Source organism: Micromesistius poutassou (assembly GCF_964030765.1).
Source record: "Micromesistius poutassou genome assembly, chromosome: 24".
Taxonomy (NCBI): Eukaryota; Metazoa; Chordata; class Actinopteri; order Gadiformes; family Gadidae; genus Micromesistius; species Micromesistius poutassou.
In genome coordinates this window covers 1,483,362-1,503,361 of record NC_140294.1, presented here as the reverse complement: position 1 = coordinate 1,503,361, position 20,000 = coordinate 1,483,362, and the positions used below count along the sequence as shown (strand labels likewise).

At 45.0% G+C, this 20,000-nt stretch overlaps 2 protein-coding genes across 3 annotated transcripts in view; one reads left to right on the top strand and one right to left on the bottom strand.

Moving 5' to 3' along the window:
• LOC311369481 (protein-tyrosine kinase 2-beta-like) overlaps positions 1-12,232 on the bottom strand; it is a 20,977-nt gene extending 8,745 nt beyond the window's left edge. The window contains exons 1-17 of one of the 2 annotated variants that reach the window (XM_084487648.1): positions 11,979-12,232; positions 11,321-11,781; positions 10,453-10,631; positions 10,127-10,214; positions 8,603-8,682; positions 8,456-8,518; positions 8,084-8,138; positions 7,769-7,909; positions 7,161-7,235; positions 5,993-6,094; positions 5,327-5,444; positions 4,432-4,468; positions 4,037-4,074; positions 3,289-3,333; positions 2,967-3,064; positions 2,482-2,563; positions 1,644-1,744 (exon numbers count right to left, since the gene is read on the bottom strand). In XM_084487648.1, the coding sequence (XP_084343774.1) occupies positions 1,644-1,744; positions 2,482-2,563; positions 2,967-3,064; positions 3,289-3,333; positions 4,037-4,074; positions 4,432-4,468; positions 5,327-5,444; positions 5,993-6,094; positions 7,161-7,235; positions 7,769-7,909; positions 8,084-8,138; positions 8,456-8,518; positions 8,603-8,682; positions 10,127-10,214; positions 10,453-10,631; positions 11,321-11,542 (1,524 nt within the window). In that variant the 5' untranslated portion in view covers positions 11,543-11,781; positions 11,979-12,232. The remainder of the gene's footprint in view (positions 1-1,643; positions 1,745-2,481; positions 2,564-2,966; positions 3,065-3,288; positions 3,334-4,036; positions 4,075-4,431; positions 4,469-5,326; positions 5,445-5,992; positions 6,095-7,160; positions 7,236-7,768; positions 7,910-8,083; positions 8,139-8,455; positions 8,519-8,602; positions 8,683-10,126; positions 10,215-10,452; positions 10,632-11,320; positions 11,782-11,978) is intronic. The other variant, XM_084487647.1, reaches the window with a different exon arrangement.
• A 2,139-nt stretch (positions 12,233-14,371) lies between these two features.
• Positions 14,372-20,000, top strand: part of arhgef7b (Rho guanine nucleotide exchange factor (GEF) 7b) — a 24,470-nt gene continuing 18,841 nt past the window's right edge. The window contains exons 1-3 of the mRNA XM_084487870.1: positions 14,372-14,652; positions 15,613-15,696; positions 19,510-19,594. Of these exons, the coding sequence (XP_084343996.1) occupies positions 14,485-14,652; positions 15,613-15,696; positions 19,510-19,594 (337 nt within the window). The 5' untranslated portion in view covers positions 14,372-14,484. The remainder of the gene's footprint in view (positions 14,653-15,612; positions 15,697-19,509; positions 19,595-20,000) is intronic.

Sequence of the window (20,000 nt, the reverse complement as noted above, 5' to 3'; positions counted from 1 at the left end):
TGAGGAGAGGGAGGAAGACATTGTTAACATTGTTAACAATGTCTGTTGAGAATAAACATACATTGTTACATAACATTGTTGAGAATAAAAAGTGTAGATTGCCCTACTACTGTAATGAATTAATGCCCTTAAATATGACTACTTTAATGCCTTTGTATATGTAATGTTCGTTTCCCTGGGTAAAGGGCTATTAGCACTCCCTACCTTCCCGGGAACTACTGGCGGCCGGTGGATAACATGGGGGTCAATGGGAGAGAGGAGGAAAGTCCTCCTCTGAGTGGGTGGGACTAGCTAAGGGATCTGAATCGCGTCAACGTCTATTCACAAATAGGCTGGATCCCTGGTGTGCTATGAACCAATAAGCCGGAGCCCTGGCTGTGGAGCAGCGCAGAGGGAGGGTTTATCCCCTCAAGTCTCTAGGCTACGAGAACCAACAAACCCGCTCGTATGCCTCGTTTCCACCGAGCGGTGCGCTACTGTTCGTTGCGGTACAGTGCGGCTCTGTTCACTTATATTACAGGTCGGCATACAAAAGTCAACCTATTTTTCGGTACTCCACCGTTGGGTTACCAAGCCGTCTGAAAGGGTGGCGAAAACGTGGAGTTACACTCGCTGTTATTCTGAAATCACTTTAAAAATATCCCGTTTGGTATGACCAGGTCACTGATATCTGTGCAACACAAACAGCGAGGAGGATTGACTTGATCTATAAATGAAGTCCCTCAATCTTATTTGGCTTAACACCATGACCAACATTCTGAAACATCCATTAACATCCACATTTGCCTCAAACAATGTTAGGCTTACAGCCCATGTCAATAGTTGTGAAATTATGTTCTTGTTGTTCTTTTAATTGTTTGTTACTCTGACCGTTCTGTTTAATATTGTGGAAAGGATGTTAGTGAATGATTCAGAGCATGATGCATTTTAAATGGCATCACTTTTGGTCTTGTGTCTTCTTTTTTTTCTTAAAACAATTGTAGCTGAAAATAAACATTTTACAACCAATAGCTTCAGTCATTGAGGACAAAAATAGGCCCAATGATTTTTTTATTTAGTTTTACAAATCAAGAGTAGGCCTGATTTGACTAATTGACTTTGCGTCCTTTCCTTCTGCCCTTGTAGTCCAAGACATGCTTCCCACCAGCTTTCAAAGTACAATGCTGCCACTGGTGGATTTGTATAAATTTTATTCACATAATTATCCCTCCCTTCTATTTTGTAGTTGATCAAAACACCCTGAAACAACTTGATTCTCACATACTTATGCCACCATACGCCACTAACAGTGCAAGCAGGCCAATGGCAACCAAGTGCGCAATCCTTCCTTCCTCCCTCACTTTAAAAACCACCAGCCGCCACTGGTGTGTGTGTGTGTGTGTGTGTGTGTGTGTGTGCACACACGTGTATACGTCCCTGTGCGTACCATGTGTGTGCATATGCAGTCACGCACACACACTCCCACTCACCCAAACATATAGACCACACGCACAAACGTACATAGAAACACGCACAGACGCACCCACACACGCACCGCTACATGAAACGCTTCATTTTCTTCTACGTGACAAGGTGCTACCGAGCGAGACGAGTGAGGTGCGGTGAGGTCGACAGCGCTGCCATGGAGACGGAGTGTGACCCACCTCGCCGTGCTCGTACAGCTCCATGACGATCCAGACGGGGTCCCACTCGATCACGCCCACCAGACGCACGATGTGCTGGTGGTTCAGGCCCTTCATCAGCACTGGGAGAGGGAGAGAGAGAGAGATGAAAGAGAGAGAGATGAGAGAGAGAGAGATGAGAGAGAGAGATGAGAGAGAGAGAGAGAGAGAGAGAGAGAGAGGGAGAGCGAGAGAGAGCAGGAGAGAGAGAGAGCAGGAGAGATATATGAGAGAGAGAGAGAGAGAGAGAGAGAGAGAGAGAGAGAGAGAGAGAGAGAGAGAGAGCAGGAGAGAGATGAGAGAGAGAGAGACAGATCATTGTAGGGTAGATAGAATGCCTTGTGATCATATTCACAGACCAGGCTACAAAACTACCTTTTTTTAAGACACAGGCGTGGTTTATCGTTAACGCTGACCTCAAAGGGGGCGGGTCTTGCCAATGTCATGATGACGTCATGGCATGAGGGTCACCGAGGGTCATTGCGTCACGGTTCACGGTCATAGAGGCGACCAAAGCGGTCGCCTCTCCCTTTCTGTCCACTTCCTCAGGTTTCTCTTTGAGGCCGACCACAAGGTGGGCGGGTCACAGCCATGTCACAACCGGAGGTCATCCAGGGTGATTGAGTGCTGCGCTGTGTTCCGATAGCCATACTTCCATGAGTATGCTTAAACGTAAAGTACACTAACCGCACTCACTGCACTCACAGTGCACTCACGCACTCATGCAATGGGTCGAAGATAAACGCCATTTCAGTTCCTCTGTGCTGTCTGGCACATATTTTTTAATTGAAAATAAAGTTGACTTTGACTTTTGACTTACCGGCTTCACTGAGGAACTTCTCCTTCACGTCGGCTGAGCAGTCCTTGCATGTTTTTACCGCCACTCGGATCCTCTCCCCTGTCTAAAGGCAAAATGCGTGCACACACACACACACACACACACACACACACATACATGCGCACAACCACACGTGCACGTACACACAGACACATACACACACATGCATACACACACACACACACACACACACACACACACACATGCATACACACACGCACACACACGCACACATACACACACATACACACACACACACACACGTGAGCCCAACCAATCTGGTGATCCATAACATCAAGGTATATTTGTGCTTACACTTTGTAAAAATACTGTTGCATTGAGGCCTATGGCGGTCACAGTCAAAATGGTAATGGATTCCATAACTTTCACAGTATCCTTAATGGATCTCAAACCACAGATGATGAATTAAACAGAGCTATATTCGGAAGCAGAAAGTGAGAACTTACAGGGTTTTTGTAAATCCCATCATGCACCTCTCCAAAGAAACCCTCGCCTAGTATTCGCCCCAGAACGATGTCATCTCTGTCCAGACTCTGTTTACGGTCTGATGGCACACACACGCACACGAACACACACACACACACACACACACACACACGTACAATTATTACTAAAATTACTACAAAAAAAAAAATACTTAAAATATATATATATATTAATTTATTTATAATTATTGTGATCCAAAATAAATCACTAATGATTTCTTCTTTATTTAATAGTGAAGAGGCTGTACAGTAGAGTCAAGCCATGTTTCAGCTTATAGCTCACCGAGAGACCTTGCTTCCTCAGAAATCTCCTCATAGATATCAGAACCTGGAGTGGAAAACACAATCATATGGCAAAGTAGATTTATGAAGCCACTTTACACCTTATCAAAGAAGAGTAAAGGAGAACGGTACAGCAGGTGTGAAGTATATAATATGCTCCATAGTTTAGAGTATGTATACTTTAGTATGTAATATTAAAGATCACTTTGAAAAATCGACTTTCAAAATGAGTGAAACTATTAAAATAAGTTAGTTACAGGCAGTGTTTAGTCAGAAAAAGTTTCAAAGATAAGTTTCTGCCTCTGTGGGAGACCATTTCGATTTAAGACCGCTCCTTGCTCATTTCTGGCCAATCAGGGCATCTCTTGCATGTTTGGTTAGGGGAATTCATCTTGTTTGTCAATCACAGGTGATCGTGACTCACTTGCGTGTTAATCACAGATCATTGACAGTTAATAGTGACTCAATGGTGGAGAAACGTAGGATAGGAAATGAGCAGAAATGGAGGTGACATTTTTTGGATGCTTGATTTCTAAATTGTACTCTCTTCTGCTCTTTTCTGCTCTCTCTCTTTCTTTACAACACTGGAATGTTTGAAATCATACATACACAGATCTATTATTGTTAACGATGCCTCGGTTACAATAATAGAGAACTTTTTTGTGCTTGTGCAACGGGAGATTTCCCTCGCCCTGAGGTCAGACCTGTGCGTTGAACTCTAATGAACTTCAATCAGAAACAACACTTACCGACTCGATTGACTTTACAGGGCAGAACTGGAGATTCACTGAGAGAAAGAGAGGGAGATTTGCTGGCTATAAATAGTCGTACTTGATGTCAATTTGCAAAGGGATATGGTGAGAAAGCCGTATATGGGGAACAAAATGTGTGTACTTATCTACTTCTACTTTATATTTATTTAGAGTCTTGTGTGTAGAGTCTGGTGTGTTGGTCGTCATGCATTCACACATACAAGCAAGCAACTGTAACAAACACACACACTTTGAGATCACACCTCATCATACAGAACGACACATACATCTTGGCACCACACATCTACCACATCTACCACACATACCTGTGCACACACATACACACAGACACACACACACACACACACACACGCATGCAAGTGCACACTCACCCCTTCGGGATGTCAGGCAGTGCAAATGTTTCTCTTCCTGTTAAAACCATGTAAAGAAAATGTACTCACAGATTAGTCCTTTCGAGCAAGTATTATAGTGACAACATTGAACACAAATTCAATACGCACGAGGACAAACCCTGAATGATTGAACTACGAATCCACAGTTGAATAGGACGACTTGATTGACTCTGTCCTTACAAGACAACACTATCATCCCTCACAAGAAAATAACACCAAGTCGCTTTGGATAAAAGGGTCGTCTAAACGAGTGAACAGCAGATAGTAACACCCCGTACAGAGGAGTGAGAGAGTGGAGTGAGAGGAGTGAGTGGGGAACAGAGGAGTGGGTGAGGTACAGAGGAGTGAGTCGGGAGAGAGGAGTGAGTGGGCTACAGAGGAGTGAGTTTGGTAGAGAGGAGTGAGTAGGCTACAGTGGAGTGAGTGGGGTACAGAGGAGTGGGTGAGGTACAGAGGAGTGAGTGAGGTACAGAGGAGTGGGTGAGGTACAGAGGAGTGAGTGAGGTAGAGAGGAGTGAGTGAGGTAAAGAGGAGTGAGTGGGCTACAGAGGAGTGAGGTACAGAGGAGTGAGTTGGGTAAAGAGGAGTGAGTGAGGTACAGAGGAGTGAGTGAGGTAAAGAGGAGTGAGTTGGGTAGAGAGGAGTGATTGAGGTACAGAGGAGTGAGAGGGCTACAGAGGAGTGAGTGGGCTACAGAGGAGTGAGTGAGGTACAGAGGAGTGAGTGGGCTACAGAGGAGTGAGTGAAGTAGAGAGGAGGAGGTGAGTGGGGTACAGAGGAGTGAGAGGGCTACAGAGGAGTGAGTGAGGTACAGAGGAGTGAGTGAGGTACAGAGGAGTGAGTGAGGTACAGAGGAGTGAGTGAGGTACAGTACCTTTGTTTGGCCTGATGATGAGGGAGCTTTCCGAGTTGGTTTGTAGGCGACAGTACCCGTCGATGATGTCGGCCATGTTTTCAGCCATGGCCATGGAGGAGGTGTTGACTGACAGGGGCTGAGGAGTAGAGAAGGACACGTTTGTCCGTCTGTCTGCATGTAGGTCTTTCTGGTGTTTCCGTCTATCCATTAATCTATCCATCCAGCCATCAGTCTATTCTGAAAGAACACAGAACTGTCTGATCCAACATAATCTTACCTAACCTAATCTAAATTGGTTAACCTAATCTATCATTATACCTAATCTCATTTGATTGTATCTATCCTTCTCCAGTATAACCTAACTTTAAATAATTCAATACGACCTAACTTGACCTCACCTAACTTGACCCATCCTAAGCCAACTTGACCTAACGTAACCTAACCTGACCCTACCGTTACCTAACCGGCTCTAACTCAGCCCAACCACAGTGCGGTCTGATGACCCTCCTGGGACGGTCAGAGCCAGGTGAGGGGCGGTACCTGGCCCTACCACCCTCCTGGGACGGTCAGAGCCAGGTGAGGGGCGGTACCTGGCCCTACCACCCTCCTGGGACGGTCAGAGCCAGGTGAGGGGCGGTACCTGGCCCTACCACCCTCATTGGACGGTCAGAGCCAGGTGAGTACCTGGCCGGCGCCCTCCATGTGGACGTTCAGCATGGCTCGGCCGTCGCTCTCCTTGGAGCAGAGGATGCTCCGGACCTGGCTGAAGCTGGCCAGCAGGATGGGCTGTGGAGACGGGACAAACACACCAGGAGCTCAACCAGAGAGACAGGAGTGAGGAAAGCCCAGGGGTCGATAAGAAAGGTGCTTGGAGTGTAAGTGAACCCCGTGTATGATTTGAAAGAAATTTATTTTGGCTATAGCTATAGTAAGGAAGGGGGGCGTGTTATCTCCATGGTGACCGATACCGATAATCAGCCTTAGCCGATGACCGATACTCTGATGACGATTTTCTTGAGCCGATACTGCTTTTGCTCCCTCAATTACTCCCTCAATGACACAATGATGATTACAAATGTCTCGAAGTCTCGATTTAAAAATGTATCTAAAATTAAAAAAATTATATGCAAACTTGTATAGGCCGATGCCGAAAAATGCAAATATCAGCCGATAATATCGGCCGGCCGATAGATCGGTCGATCACGACACCTGGTTGAGTATGAGCGCTATAATGAGGGACGTTGAATATGAAATGCGCCACACACCTTGGCGTTACACTTCGGAGTTTGGAGCAGAGTAGCACGTTCACAAAGCGGTTGGCGCAAAACTTGCAAAACCATATACGATTTGACACCTGTTAGTTCTTCATCATTGTGTCATATTCTTTTTAGTGAGAATCATAAAATAGCATCGCTTACTATGTCGAAGATCATAGATGACCTACAGAGGCGTTTAAAACAAGGGTTTCGGCATGGTTTGAGTTTAACTCTATTAGTACTATCTGTTGTTTTGGAACAAAAATGGAACAGGCGGAATGAGGTTGAACTTCCTCTTTGGTAAAGCTTTTTGCTTGCATGAAAGTTGAATTAGAACGAACATGCAGCCCAACACGTTCCGTGACAACACTTGAACAATGGAACAGCCTCATGTGCTCTACACGAAGCGTGGGTGTGTTGTTACCACGGATGATCGTCACGTCTGTGGTCACACAGTGGGTGACTGAATTCTTATGGCATTTCAGTGTAGTGTCTGTGTTTTGCATCACTCGGTCATATACGTATACTGGGAGAGTGATGGCTCAACAGTGAGCAAGCATTATTAGCTCACTTGTACTGGGAAAGTGATAGCTCACCGTTGACTCCTTGTCTGCCCTTTGGCTGATGCCTTCTGGGCCGATCACCAGGTCAATTGAAAGACTCCAACCTTGCTGTAGACACACGTACACACACGTGTACACACACACGTGTACACACACACACACACACACACACACACACACACACACACACACACACACACACACACAGACACACACACAGACACAGACACACACACACATACACGATGGTGTCATCAGAAATTAATATCATATCTGTTAAAAGTGTGACTGTGATTAGCCGTTACAAGCCCTTTTGAAAATCTGCCTCTTCTGACATCACAAGTGGGCGTGTCCACCTAGATGTGTGCTGGATAGATCAGTCCACCAGCCTACCCGGTGGACTGCAGCAAACGTTGCTCATCTATCCGTCATACATCTAGGTGGACACGCCCACTTGTGACATCAGAAGAGGCCGATTTTCAAAACGGCTTGTAACGGCTAATCGCACTCACACCTGGTGGTACAATATGTCACCTTGAACGCCATAGCACATTTTGTTTACTTGAATCAAATCAATTCTAAATAAGAAAACTTGAAAGAGCAAACAAAGATGTCATCCTCATAGACGCGTGCAGGCTCACCACCAGCTGGCAGGTGAAGCTCTCCTGGGTGAAGGAGTAGCACTGGGCCAGTGTTTTGAAGAAGCGGGCGATGCACAGGTCCTCCGTCAGGGTGGAGTAGCCCTGGAATGTCTGCTGGATCATCTTACGAAGCTGCTTGGGCTGGAGGACACGTACACACCCATATGTAGGGGCAGATAAACAGATATGTTATAATACGTATAAGGAATACAAATAGATCATTCAACTGTAATGTTATGAAGTTATGGTTGAAATTCTATTATTATTATTAATATTACTATAATTTTTTTTATTATTATTATTATTATTACATACCTTCATGCTGTCAATCAATTCTCTGGGGAAGAAGACGCCCAGGCCAATGTCTTTCCTAGTGGAGTGCATTAGAGGACATAAAACAAACTGTATACATCATACAGTATATATTCAACATTCATATGTGACGTTGATCGAGCTTTGCATCAAAGTTGCCGTACACAATGCTGAAGTTTGAATAATTCACGTTATTTGCTAGTCAAGAAGATGCACTCATTCAGAACACATATTGCATGTTAAGAACACATATTGCATATTAAGAAGATACACAATTGTTGTGTATAGATACACAATTGTCCATCACAATAAACTTAATTTCTTCATTACTACTATTAATAGTAACATTACTAATAATACATTATCGATACTTACTCTAAAAGTTCAACATTCGATTTCTTCTCCAATGCATTGGGATTCATGTCTTTGCAGAAGCGTCTGTGAACACACAGTGAAACAAGCCTACTATCACACGTGGTCTGTGGGATTTGTGTTTAGCTTGTGTGGTTTAACAGCACCCACCTTATTTCCAGGCAGCCTAACTGCAGTGCCATGCCATCGCTGACTTTGGTGGCAAAGTGATGCATGTAGTCACTGCGCACCTGTGGGGAAAATAAGCACACGCACTCAAACACTCAAACCATTCACCTTCTCTAATAGAAGCAACTTTGACGCTTATTGTGATGCTGTGACAATGACCAGCGCCAGGGGTGTCTGTGGCGGTCGCAGCCCTGTGATTGGACAGACTACATGTTTGTCTACCTAGCAACCTGGCTACCTGTGTGCACTATGTCCTAGCACTCACTGCGAATGACCAGAGTCTTCCGCAAGGCTATAGGCAGACCCAGTGCTAAAAAAGCTTGCATTTTGGGGGAGTGGATTTGGGGGAGTGGCTTTGGGGGAGTGGATTTGGGGGAGTGGCTTCGGAGGGGGCGCCTGAGGCCTGAGGTGGGATTGAGGGGGAAAACACAGCCCTGCCCCTAAATGAAAAAATAACAAGGATCTACCAAGTGGGCAAGAACACATATCAACAGAATCTTAAGTTTTTCTCTTCCCTCACCAATTGACCTGTCGCTAAGCTCCACCCTTAGAACACAGATGAGCCGATGTCATTTCAGCCTAAACTATACTCTGACAACGGCTCGGACAACTCCATTGAAACCAACAGAGGAGGCATAATATAACAATTTAATGGTGGATTTATGTTTGCGTAAATAAACATGGTCAAATGATGTGCTTGGGGTACATGTAACATGGACAGTCGGTATCCCAAGAGGCTGCAGAATGGGGTATATTTCATCCCTTTTCCCAAGCCCCAACGGGACAAGAAAAAGTGTGTGATGTGGATCAGACTGTGCAGCAGGTCAGAATACCAACTGAATTTAAGCTTGTTACCTTCTGTATGTATTTTAAAGTTTTGAATATACCCCTCCATAGCGTAATGTTGTTCCTTTCGATTGATCCTGGAAGAAATTGAATCTTTTTTTCGCCCAAAAAATTCTCCAAATCCTGCTTTGATATACTGTCAGTCGACATTTTTCCATATGTTTTTGTTATCGAGTCTGGTTTGTTTGTCTGAGTTTGTCATTGTAATTGCGGGGGGCGTGACTTAGTGACTGGTCAATAGTTTTATTGTTTTATTGTTTTATAGGTCATTTTGGTTTTAGTTCCTCTTGTTTTGGTTTGGTTCCTTTTCGTCTTGTGAGGTGGTTATTCCCACATCCCCACCGAACACACTGCCCAGTCATACATACACTACCCTCACCTCTGATTTTACAGATGGCTTGTTATATTCTTGTATCATTTTTTAATAAATATATTATTAGGCTATACACTTTTGATCATCATGTGTGGACTCTCATCTTTGTTGCGATCACTTAGCCTGGTTGTAAATAATATTCCTAAAAAACGTTGTTTTTACTTACTAATGAAACAGAGCCTTTAATATAAAGATAATTTATATCATATATGTACACACACACACACACACACACACACACACACACACACACACACACACACACACACACACACACAAACACACACCTGCTGGTAAAGGTAGAGCATTGATGATCTGTCTTCCTTGAATTTCTCAAGGAAGTCTTGCGGGATGTATCTTATTCTCAAGTCGTATCTGTAGAGAAAGCGATCAAAAAGTTTGTAAAACACTACACCTTTTATTTTCCTACAAATATTTAAGCAATTTATATACCGTTTGACCTGATAGGCCCACAACCACAAAACCGATACAAAATCAATCAAATCAACAGGTCTAATTCACAACACTAACTAATTCCACCCAACACAAATCATCCACAACAACAACAACAGCAGCAACAACAACAACAACAGCAACAGCGATCGACTCTGACCTCCACTCGGCTTCCAGGTGCTGCCGCTCGTAGGTGTGCGTGAGCTCGGGGATGCTGAGGCCCGGGTGCAGCCAGTGCTCCGCGGCCGACTTGAGGTGGCGGAGCAGGAGCCCGTAGCACAACGGGTACCTGATGCCCGGGCCCACGCAGCCGCTATTCAGCACTGAGCCGACAATGGACTGTGTGACAGCGGGGACACGGCCGCCGGTGGGCACAGGGGGTGTCGAAGTTAGTCAGGTACTTTTCTTTTTTGCATTTATACACGCTGCTGACAACCATTTGTAAAGCAATACACGTGTTTATTATTGTTATTATTATTATTATTATTATTATTATTATTATTATTATTATTATTATAAGTTACCTTCAAGACTGTGTGTAACGTAGCCTATAGCTGAAGACAACCCAATGAAACAATAGCATGTAGCAATGTCTTAAGTTTTCAATTATTTTTAACTTCACATCCAACCTACCACCTACAGGGCTCGTACAACAGAGTGCATCATGGGATTGTTCGCCATAGTGCGTATTGTCGTACAGTAGTACCGTGGATTGTAGTACCGTATTGTTGTAGTACCGTAAAACCAAGAATCAACGTAACTGTACCTAATGTAGGCTAATGAAAACGTTGTTTTGCCACGTCTTACATGAGAAACGTTGTGGCAGTTTCAATAACAACAAAGTCTCCCCATAATGACAAATCATTTCACGAATAATTACTAAACAATGACCAAAAAGTAACCTTACAACCAACTCAATAACTAACATTCCAATGTCCCTGGGCTCCTTAAATAGGGGTCGTCACTGCGACGTGAAACTTTAAACTTATAACACTCCTCTCCATAGACGCCAGACTTGAGATGTTTACCCTGACGGTCCACCCGTCTTCGCAGCGCACCAGCTTGAAGTTGGTTCCCAGGTTGGACCCTTGGCCGAAGAAGCAGACTTTGATGATCTTGGGGGCTAAGGGGGACAGGCCTCCGTCCCTGTGTGGGGGGGCACTGCAGACCGGGGAGCCTTCCAGGGAGTTGGACTGACTGGTGGGCGAAGACGTGCTCTTCCAGGATAGTGTGCCCGAGTCCCCTGACATGATGAGTATCTCACACACACGCACATATACACACACACACACACACACACACACACACACACGTTTTCACACTCTCTCTCTCTCTCACTTTCTTGCTATTTCTGTCTCTTTATCACAACCACCCTCACATGTGCAGGTGCACTCTAACACACTAACCCCACATCCACACACACACACACACAGAAACTACACATCGGAGACATACACACACAATTGGCGCACAATCTCAGCCATCAACTCTATACATACACACACACACAGACACACACACACACACACACACACACACACACACACAGACACACACACACGCACACACACACACACACACACACACACACACACACACACGGGTTTCGAGATTATAAAGAGGGAAAGTTTCAGTGTATCGGTTTGTGGAATTTTGCGATTTAGCAAGAAGTGTCTCGTCCCTCACCAAGCATCCTCGTAGAACTCACCTCCTCTCCTCTCGTCTCGGCAGGACACCACATTGAAAAAAGGCCGTAGCTTATAACCTTATCGTCCGTCGTTGCTTCTTTCCCGTGTGGGTTTTCTTGTACGCTTTAGGTTTTGTTTCCACAAAAGCACTTTTCTTTGCGTCACCGTTGCCGCCGACACCGCCGTCACCGCCGTCACCCTTTGAGGAAGAGTCATGCCAGCGAGTGAAAGAGGAAGCTGCGCACGGGTGCGAATGAGGAAGTCGCGAGCGGAGAGGCTAACAGAACAAGCGACGGGACTGACGAAAGGGGCCTGGTCATCGGGCACGCCACCAACCGTCCCGTCCCCCCCCCGTCGCCGTCACACGTCACGACCGGCACGTTCCGTCCTCGGAACGCAACAAAATATATTTTCTGAATATTGAAACTATTGTCCATGGTTGAATGCTATTAGGGCCCACAACTCTGAAAGTTCTCTTTAGGCTCAGGAAGTGGAGAGGAAGTGGTTCACATGAATAAGTAAGTTAATGTGACTAATCTACTAATCAATAATAATTAATTGATAACCTGCCCTCAATACTGATATCATACCCTTGACCCGATCAATATATATATTAACGTCCTGCTGTATAAGGAGTCTACATTCCACAGGGTAACGCCTGCTTCAGTTGCAACATACGTTTCTAAAGAGCACAATTCTACAGTTTATATAAGCCATTTGGCAAGGAATTTGAACTTGTTCAATCGATTTAAAATCCATAAAGTAAGGTTTATCATAAGAAATGCCTTGCACAGATATGCATCTGGAGAGGTTATTCTGACTTTGCTAGCAATGTCTATACTTCATCCTGTCCGAAATTGTTTCACCACATCCTGTACCACAACAGCGCTTTAACCTTTTTTTTCATTTAACTTGTTAATGTGTTCATTTAGATATGTATTCTCACACTGTGGGGGAGAGCTGTCTGGTTTCCGGGTGTCGGAATAAATATTCTAGACATTTGTCAAACCCTAACCACAAATGGGTCTGCTGTCACGAAACACGTAGGTACAGAAGCGGGCCCACACTGCCTTGCTCGCACAAGTCTTATTAATAGTTCCTAGGTGTTTTTTTTGCTTCCTTCCCATTTCTCTACCCTTAACAAGAACACTTGCTTTGAGTGCCCTTAGCTTCAAGTCAACTACCGAGCTGGCTAGCGTTCAAGGGTTGATTTTAAGTGGAAAAACAGCACTCCCCCTTGGTCCCTTAAGTGTTGGGACACCCTACCCATTTGCAGGAACGTGCAAAATCTATGGTTATGGCTCAAATCTAGGGGAAGGGCGGGGGAGAATTGGGACAGGGCATAGCTGTGGCCGTTTTCTGTACCCCACGCCACCTAGACAGCTTTACTAGGCTCCAACAACGACCAGGGAACCGGGATATGATGTTAATGCTATTTATTAGAGAGTTGTCAAGATGTTACAAGCCGAGCAGGTGGTGAATAAACCAGCCTTTAACCACACACACTCCACACTTAGACATTAAATGACTGGAATAAAATCCCTGATGCGTATGACATGTTTATCCATGAAATTAAAGAGTGCGTCTTTTATTTAAAAGTTTTAAAGTGAAATGTACAGATGTATAGGCCTCCTTTAGGATACAATATTACTGCATCATAGAAGGGTCATCAGTAAAATACTACCACAATAACACAACGGGAAACAAACAACATAGCAAAGTACCTAACTAGCTATCAAGCTCGCTGTCTGTCTGTCTGTCTGTCTGTCTGTCTGTCTGCCTATCAGCCGTCTTTCTTGGTGATGCATTTCGATTGACAGAAAGAACACGTGTTAATATAACATGCATTTATTGGAAGTTGCAAGGTACTTGACGAGCACCTGTAGTACCAACTATTTTCCGGAAGGGGGCGCTACAGTTCCGGATAAAAATATTCACTGACATTTTTTTTCGCTCGACATTGATTTACTAATTGAATGTCCTTCAATTGTTGTACGACGTCCTCGCTTGTCCTATAGGTTACGAATGCCTTATTAGATATATTGAGACGTATTTGATTTAATGTTAAATCCTTGAATCCTTTTAAATTATTCACAAACCGTTGCTAGGAAAAATGGGCATGTAGATGTTTTAAAATACATATTTTATGATAGCACAGTGGTCCATGATATGATGTCATCATTGGCTAGATGACTTTACGGCTCGGCGGCTTGAGGGGAAATAGGCGGGCATGGGGGTGGGAGAGAGAGAGAGAGCGAGAGAGAGAGAGAGAGAGAGAGAGAGAGAGAGAGAGAGAGAGAGAGAGAGAGAGAGAGAGAGAGAGAGAGCGAGAGCGAGGGGGGGGGGGGGGGCAGTGGCGACTCGATGGTCGTTTTTCAGAGATGTCAGACCAGAGGTTGGTGAGGGGAATACCCAGACGTCTCAGTCTTGTGTCACAGTAAATAGGCCCGCAAACACCAAAACCTCATGCTTCGACCCCGAGCCTCCACCATACGGACACAGACATGAATTCGGCCGAGCAGACGGTAACGTGGCTTATCACGCTTGGGGTCCTGGATTCACCCAAGAAGCGGATCTCGGATCCGGAGAGCTTTCTCCAGTCTTCCCTGCGTGATGGAGTGGTGCTGTGTAGACTGCTGGAGCGGCTACGACCCGGGACGGTGCTGGGCAAAGTAAGCGAAGCGTATGGGACTGAGGAGCAATCCACTCCGGACATGGGGGAGCGGGGTGCAAACTAGTTATCATTGGATTCCTTTAAAACGGGAAATAACATGGGCTGTATCAGTTTAAAATGCACATGATATAACCTACACATAGCGCATCCTTGCTGAATATCGACAAAAGCAACATGTTCATGTTCCTGTTTATGTGTATAATCCTGTTTTAATCGTTGAGGCTATCAAACGGCCTAATTATTTCGTCGAATGATTGACATAATATTCAGACTCAAATAGCAAAGCATAAAATTAGGGGTTTATCGACGGGCTAACATGGGATATCCGGTCCCAGTCCACTAGTGTGCAGCGAAGCGGTCAATTGCGTGCGTGAAGCGGTCTATGGTGTGCGCGTGCGTGATTGTCCGGTCCGCTATGTGTGCGCGTGCATGTAACCGTGTCCGCGAGCAGAAGACATCTTGGCTATTTTATCTATAAGATGATAATAACTACATTTAATCTATTGACCTGGTTATCACCGCCACCAATCATTCTACCGGAGAAAACGTAGCGTTACGTTTACATTTAATTAGTGAGGCAAAGCATGTATTTGGTCTATAATGGGCTAATTACAGTGCAGCTCTGTGATAGGCTACTTGTTCCCCGTTGCTCTCTTTATTATTATGTCGGTCTTTCAAACGCACACACACGCGCTCACACACACGCACACACTCGCGCTACGAGGCATCAACGTCACTTCCTCCTCCTTATTCTAATCCGACTTGCGAACGAGCAGATCTCCGCGGAGCAAGTGCAACAGCGCTTTAGTATTATTTAATAACCATGACAGCTCTGAACCCGCACCGTACCTTCATGGAAATCGTTGTTAGTAAACCGAGGTGTTGGATTCGCATCTGTTGAAGGTGTACATGATCAGAGAGAGGGTCTCCTGTCACAGATCCCTCCCTACCTGTGCAGGTGTTCCCCGACCCGCGAGCGGACAGCGAGTGCCAGAGTAACATCAGCGAGTTCCTGCAGGGCTGTGCTGTCTTCTCCGTGGAGGTGAGTCTCGACAACACCCCCATGAGGAACCCCCCCTTTGCGTTCAGAGTCTAGGGAGCGAATTCTGTATTTTCTGTCATTTCTTTCCGCGCCCGCCGACTTTGTGTTTGCTTACTGTAACGGTGTGCGGCTCATAGTTCAAACCGACATTGCAGTGCACGAGTTCGCAGTGCGAGTGGCTTGTGCCAAAACACATTTATATATTTGGGATTGGACGTCACGTTAAGAAGCTCATTATGTGTAGATGATCAGTTCTGGTGATCAAGTGGACAATATCACAATGACAATATTAGGCGATGGCTGAAAGTAACCGCATACTTTAAATAACCTTTTCTTTCGGGTCTGTTGGGAATGTTGTGTGTTTTCTCATAACTCCCAGCACAGGCGTCCTTGCCCGGATTCCTCACGGGATTACTTCTATTTAATCAGTAGTTATAGCAACAGAGATTTGAAACAGAGATTGTTGGTGCCGGGCGTTGTAGCAACAGATTGCGCCACCACACTGTTTATGATTATGGAGCCGGTGGTTGGAGTGTGTGTACTTTGTGACCTGTTGCATTCAATGTAACTGAACACACACCCTGCCCTCAGTGTACAGTGTGAGTGTGTGTTCTGACTCCTGGCATGCTTCGGCATTGACACACACACACACACACACACACACACACACACACAGCACAGACACACACACACACACACACACACACACACACACACACAGACACCCCCCCCCCCCCCCCCCACACACACACACATCCATCCATACATCCATACATACATACATACATACATACATACAGTACATACATCCATACATACATACAGTACATACATACATACATACATACATACAAAACAAATTTACCTGTTTGTGACATCACACATGGGAGTCTCGACCCTGATTTGTGATAGGTTGGATCACCATACCAGCCTACCGAGTGGGCTCTACCAACTGGCTGGCCGGTCTGTCCGTCATACACCTGGGTGGACACTCCCACTTGCGATGTCACAAACGGGTCGATTGCGATCAGGTTGTTTGCATGGCTTCTCAACGTCTTATCGACGCCGTTGAACATAGAAATGGAATATAAGGAACAGGTCTCTGGTGGTAAACTAGGTATAAACACTTCAACTTTGAAAGACAGAAAAGTAGAAAACCCTGAGCTGGCTCACACCTTGAGCCAGCAAACACCGTGAACTAGCCTATACCTTGAGCTCACATTTGGGGCTGGCTCATACCTTGAGCTAGCTAACAACTTGGGTTAGCTAAATATATTGGGCCGATTCAGTCCCATGAATAGGCTGGAAATCCAGACCCACATCTAGAAAGCTGTAGGGTCTGGCAACGAGTGATGAAAATGGCCCAACTCGAGGGGCGGCACCAACCGTGCATTTGAAAATATCACTGCACGCAATTGGATAACACTACGACCAATCAGAAGAATACAAGGGGTGACGTATCCAGACCAGCGGAGCTAACCAATAGATAAGACTCTTGCCGTATCGGGGTCGGTAAAACAGCAACTCTTTTGGCCCGCCTATATCAGACACACCGGTGTGATTGGTTAATGTTCTGGGCCGGGGGAATCGGGGAGTGACGTATATTGCTCGTTCCCAGAGTGACTCGCTGAGCAAATTCAAATTGCGCTCTCGCGAGAACTCTGGATTTCCGGGGGTACCCCACGAACGCAACGTCAGGGGAAAGAATGAGGAAGAGAGAGGGCTGGGGGCGGGCCTTCGTGAGGGGAAGGAGGCGGAGCAGAGCTCTCAAGAGGCAGGGAGGCAGGGGTGGTAATGATTTAATTTGAACTGTCAGTTGGCCCTGGATTTCCCCTCCTGAAACAGGCGTTTGAGCTCGGATCGCTCGATTTACGGGGCCTCTGACAGCGACAGCAGGGCCCCAGCTCTGTAAGCAATTAGCTAAAGTGCAGTCGTGTCATACATAGATTGGCCCGGCATGGCCATTGATTTATATTATTGGATTTCCAAATCTTAAGTCACATCGCTTTACCATTATATTAACAGCTGCTGTGTATTATGTCAAAGACTATGCTTAATTAATTGCAGTGAAATAACACAGCATTTAAAAAGTGCAAAAATAATCTCTGAATATGGGTTTTCTTTCGGGGGGGGGAGGAAAAGGAAATAAATTGGACATACACGCACCACGTGGGTGATCTATAATAACGTTAGTGGTCAGCAAAAGCTCATCCCCATACCATACCCTACGCGCAAACTATCAGCTCATAATTCCGATCAAGCATAGATTATTATTATATTAATTATTAATAATATTATTATTATTAGTTCACACACCCAGGACAAAAGAGTGACAAACTGGGACCTTGAATGTATTGTCTAGGAAGAACACAGTTTTGTACGTCTGGGTCGGGGGATGCTGACCGCAGTGAAGCACCAATGAAAAGACACAATTCTAATAATCCTGCTTTTTGTACATGAGTACCTCGTGAAATTAATTAGTAGGCCTCTTTTGACTTTTGGGTCCATTACCAAATTGGCTTCAAAACTCCATATGTGCCCAGCTACATAAAATATTTGATCTTGGAAGGGTGTGTGTGTGTGTGTGTGTGTGTGTGTGTGTGTGTGTGTGTTGTGTGTGTGTGTGTGGTGTGTGTGTGTGTGTGTGTGTGTGTGTGTATGTCTCCATTAGCGCTATGCAGATTACAGTAATCCGGAGTAATCCCTGGCAGGCCGAGGGGGGTAGGAAGTGTTTTGGGTGTTGAGACGGGTAATGGATCAGATGGCTGGGGAAGAGGAAGAGGGGAACATAGATAGTTCATTTAACACTGGTACAGTACACTGGTATAGGACACTGGTAAAGTTCACTGGTGTAGTACACTGGTAAAAGTTCACTGGTGTAGTACACTGGTATAGGGGACACTGGTACAGTACACTGGTATAGGACACTGGTATAGGACACTGGTACAGTACACTGGTATAGGACACTGGGTATAGGACACTGGTACAGTACACTGGTATAGGACACTGGTATAGGACACTGGTACAGTACACTGGTATAGGACACTGGTATAGTATTACATTGGTATAGTACACTGGTATAGTATTACATTTGTATAGTACATTGGTATAGTACACTAGTATAGTATTACATTTGTATAGTACACTGGTATAGTATTACATTGGTATAGTACATTGGTATAGTACACTAGTATAGTATTACATTGGTATAGTACACTGGTTTAGTAGTACACTGGTATAGTACACTGGTATAGTTCTTCAGGTGTATTTCAAAAGAGAAGGAAAGGTCTGAAAGGTTGGGCCTTTGTACATATTGACCAATATGCAAATCAGAAACCAATGGCACAGATTTGATAACATGCTGCTTTCCACTGTCGTATAGACGTTTTGTAAAAGAAAACATTGCAAAACTGATTGTTTTTTATCACTTGCCACATGTCTTTTTTTACGCATAATGAAAAACATTATCTTGATTCTTGCAATGCTCTCCTTCTACCTACTCTCATAAACTTCTCAGAAAAGCATTCAAGACCAAAAGGTATATTATTATTATCTCTTGGTTGTGTTCCTGGGGACGAACACTGAGATAATGGAGCTGCTGCTCACAATATGCAGCAGCTCATAAGTTCAAATTTTTTGTCTGCAGAATCTACTCATTGTAGATTCTGTACACATTGCAAGCATCTGAGTATGCAGAAATAAACCCAACCTAATCTCCGGTCTGTCTGTCTCTCTCTCTCTGTCTCTGTCTCTCTCTCTCTCTCTTTCTCTCTCTCTCTCTCTCTCTCTCTCTCTCTCTCTCTCTCTCCACAGCCCTTTGAGGTCAGCGATCTCCTGCAGGGCCAGGACATTTCCAGGGTTCTCACCTGCCTCGTGGCCCTCAACAAAGCTACTGAGGGTACCGCCGCGGCCATCTATTCTTTCCCTCGCACATTCTTCCCTCTCTCTTCGTAATAGGACTCTCATATTCAAAAACATTATTCTGTGTCGCTCCGACACAGTCATTCGCTTTGGGCTTCAGGACGATACCTTCTGATATCTGTTCAGGAGCTCAACTGAGGTTCATTACATATAATCGTAATAAAGAAAATGATAATTGGCTATTTAAGATATGGAAAGACCTCGGCAAAAACCTCAAAATTTTCAGGCAGCGTTTCACGATCGTAAACGTAGAGGACATAACCGCGTATCACGATGTGGCCAGACACCACTCTCCCCATCAATGCCGACGACGACAACACACAGCACTTTTAACGACGGCCGTAACATCCGTCATCTGCAGTGTGATAATCCCTGCACAGCGC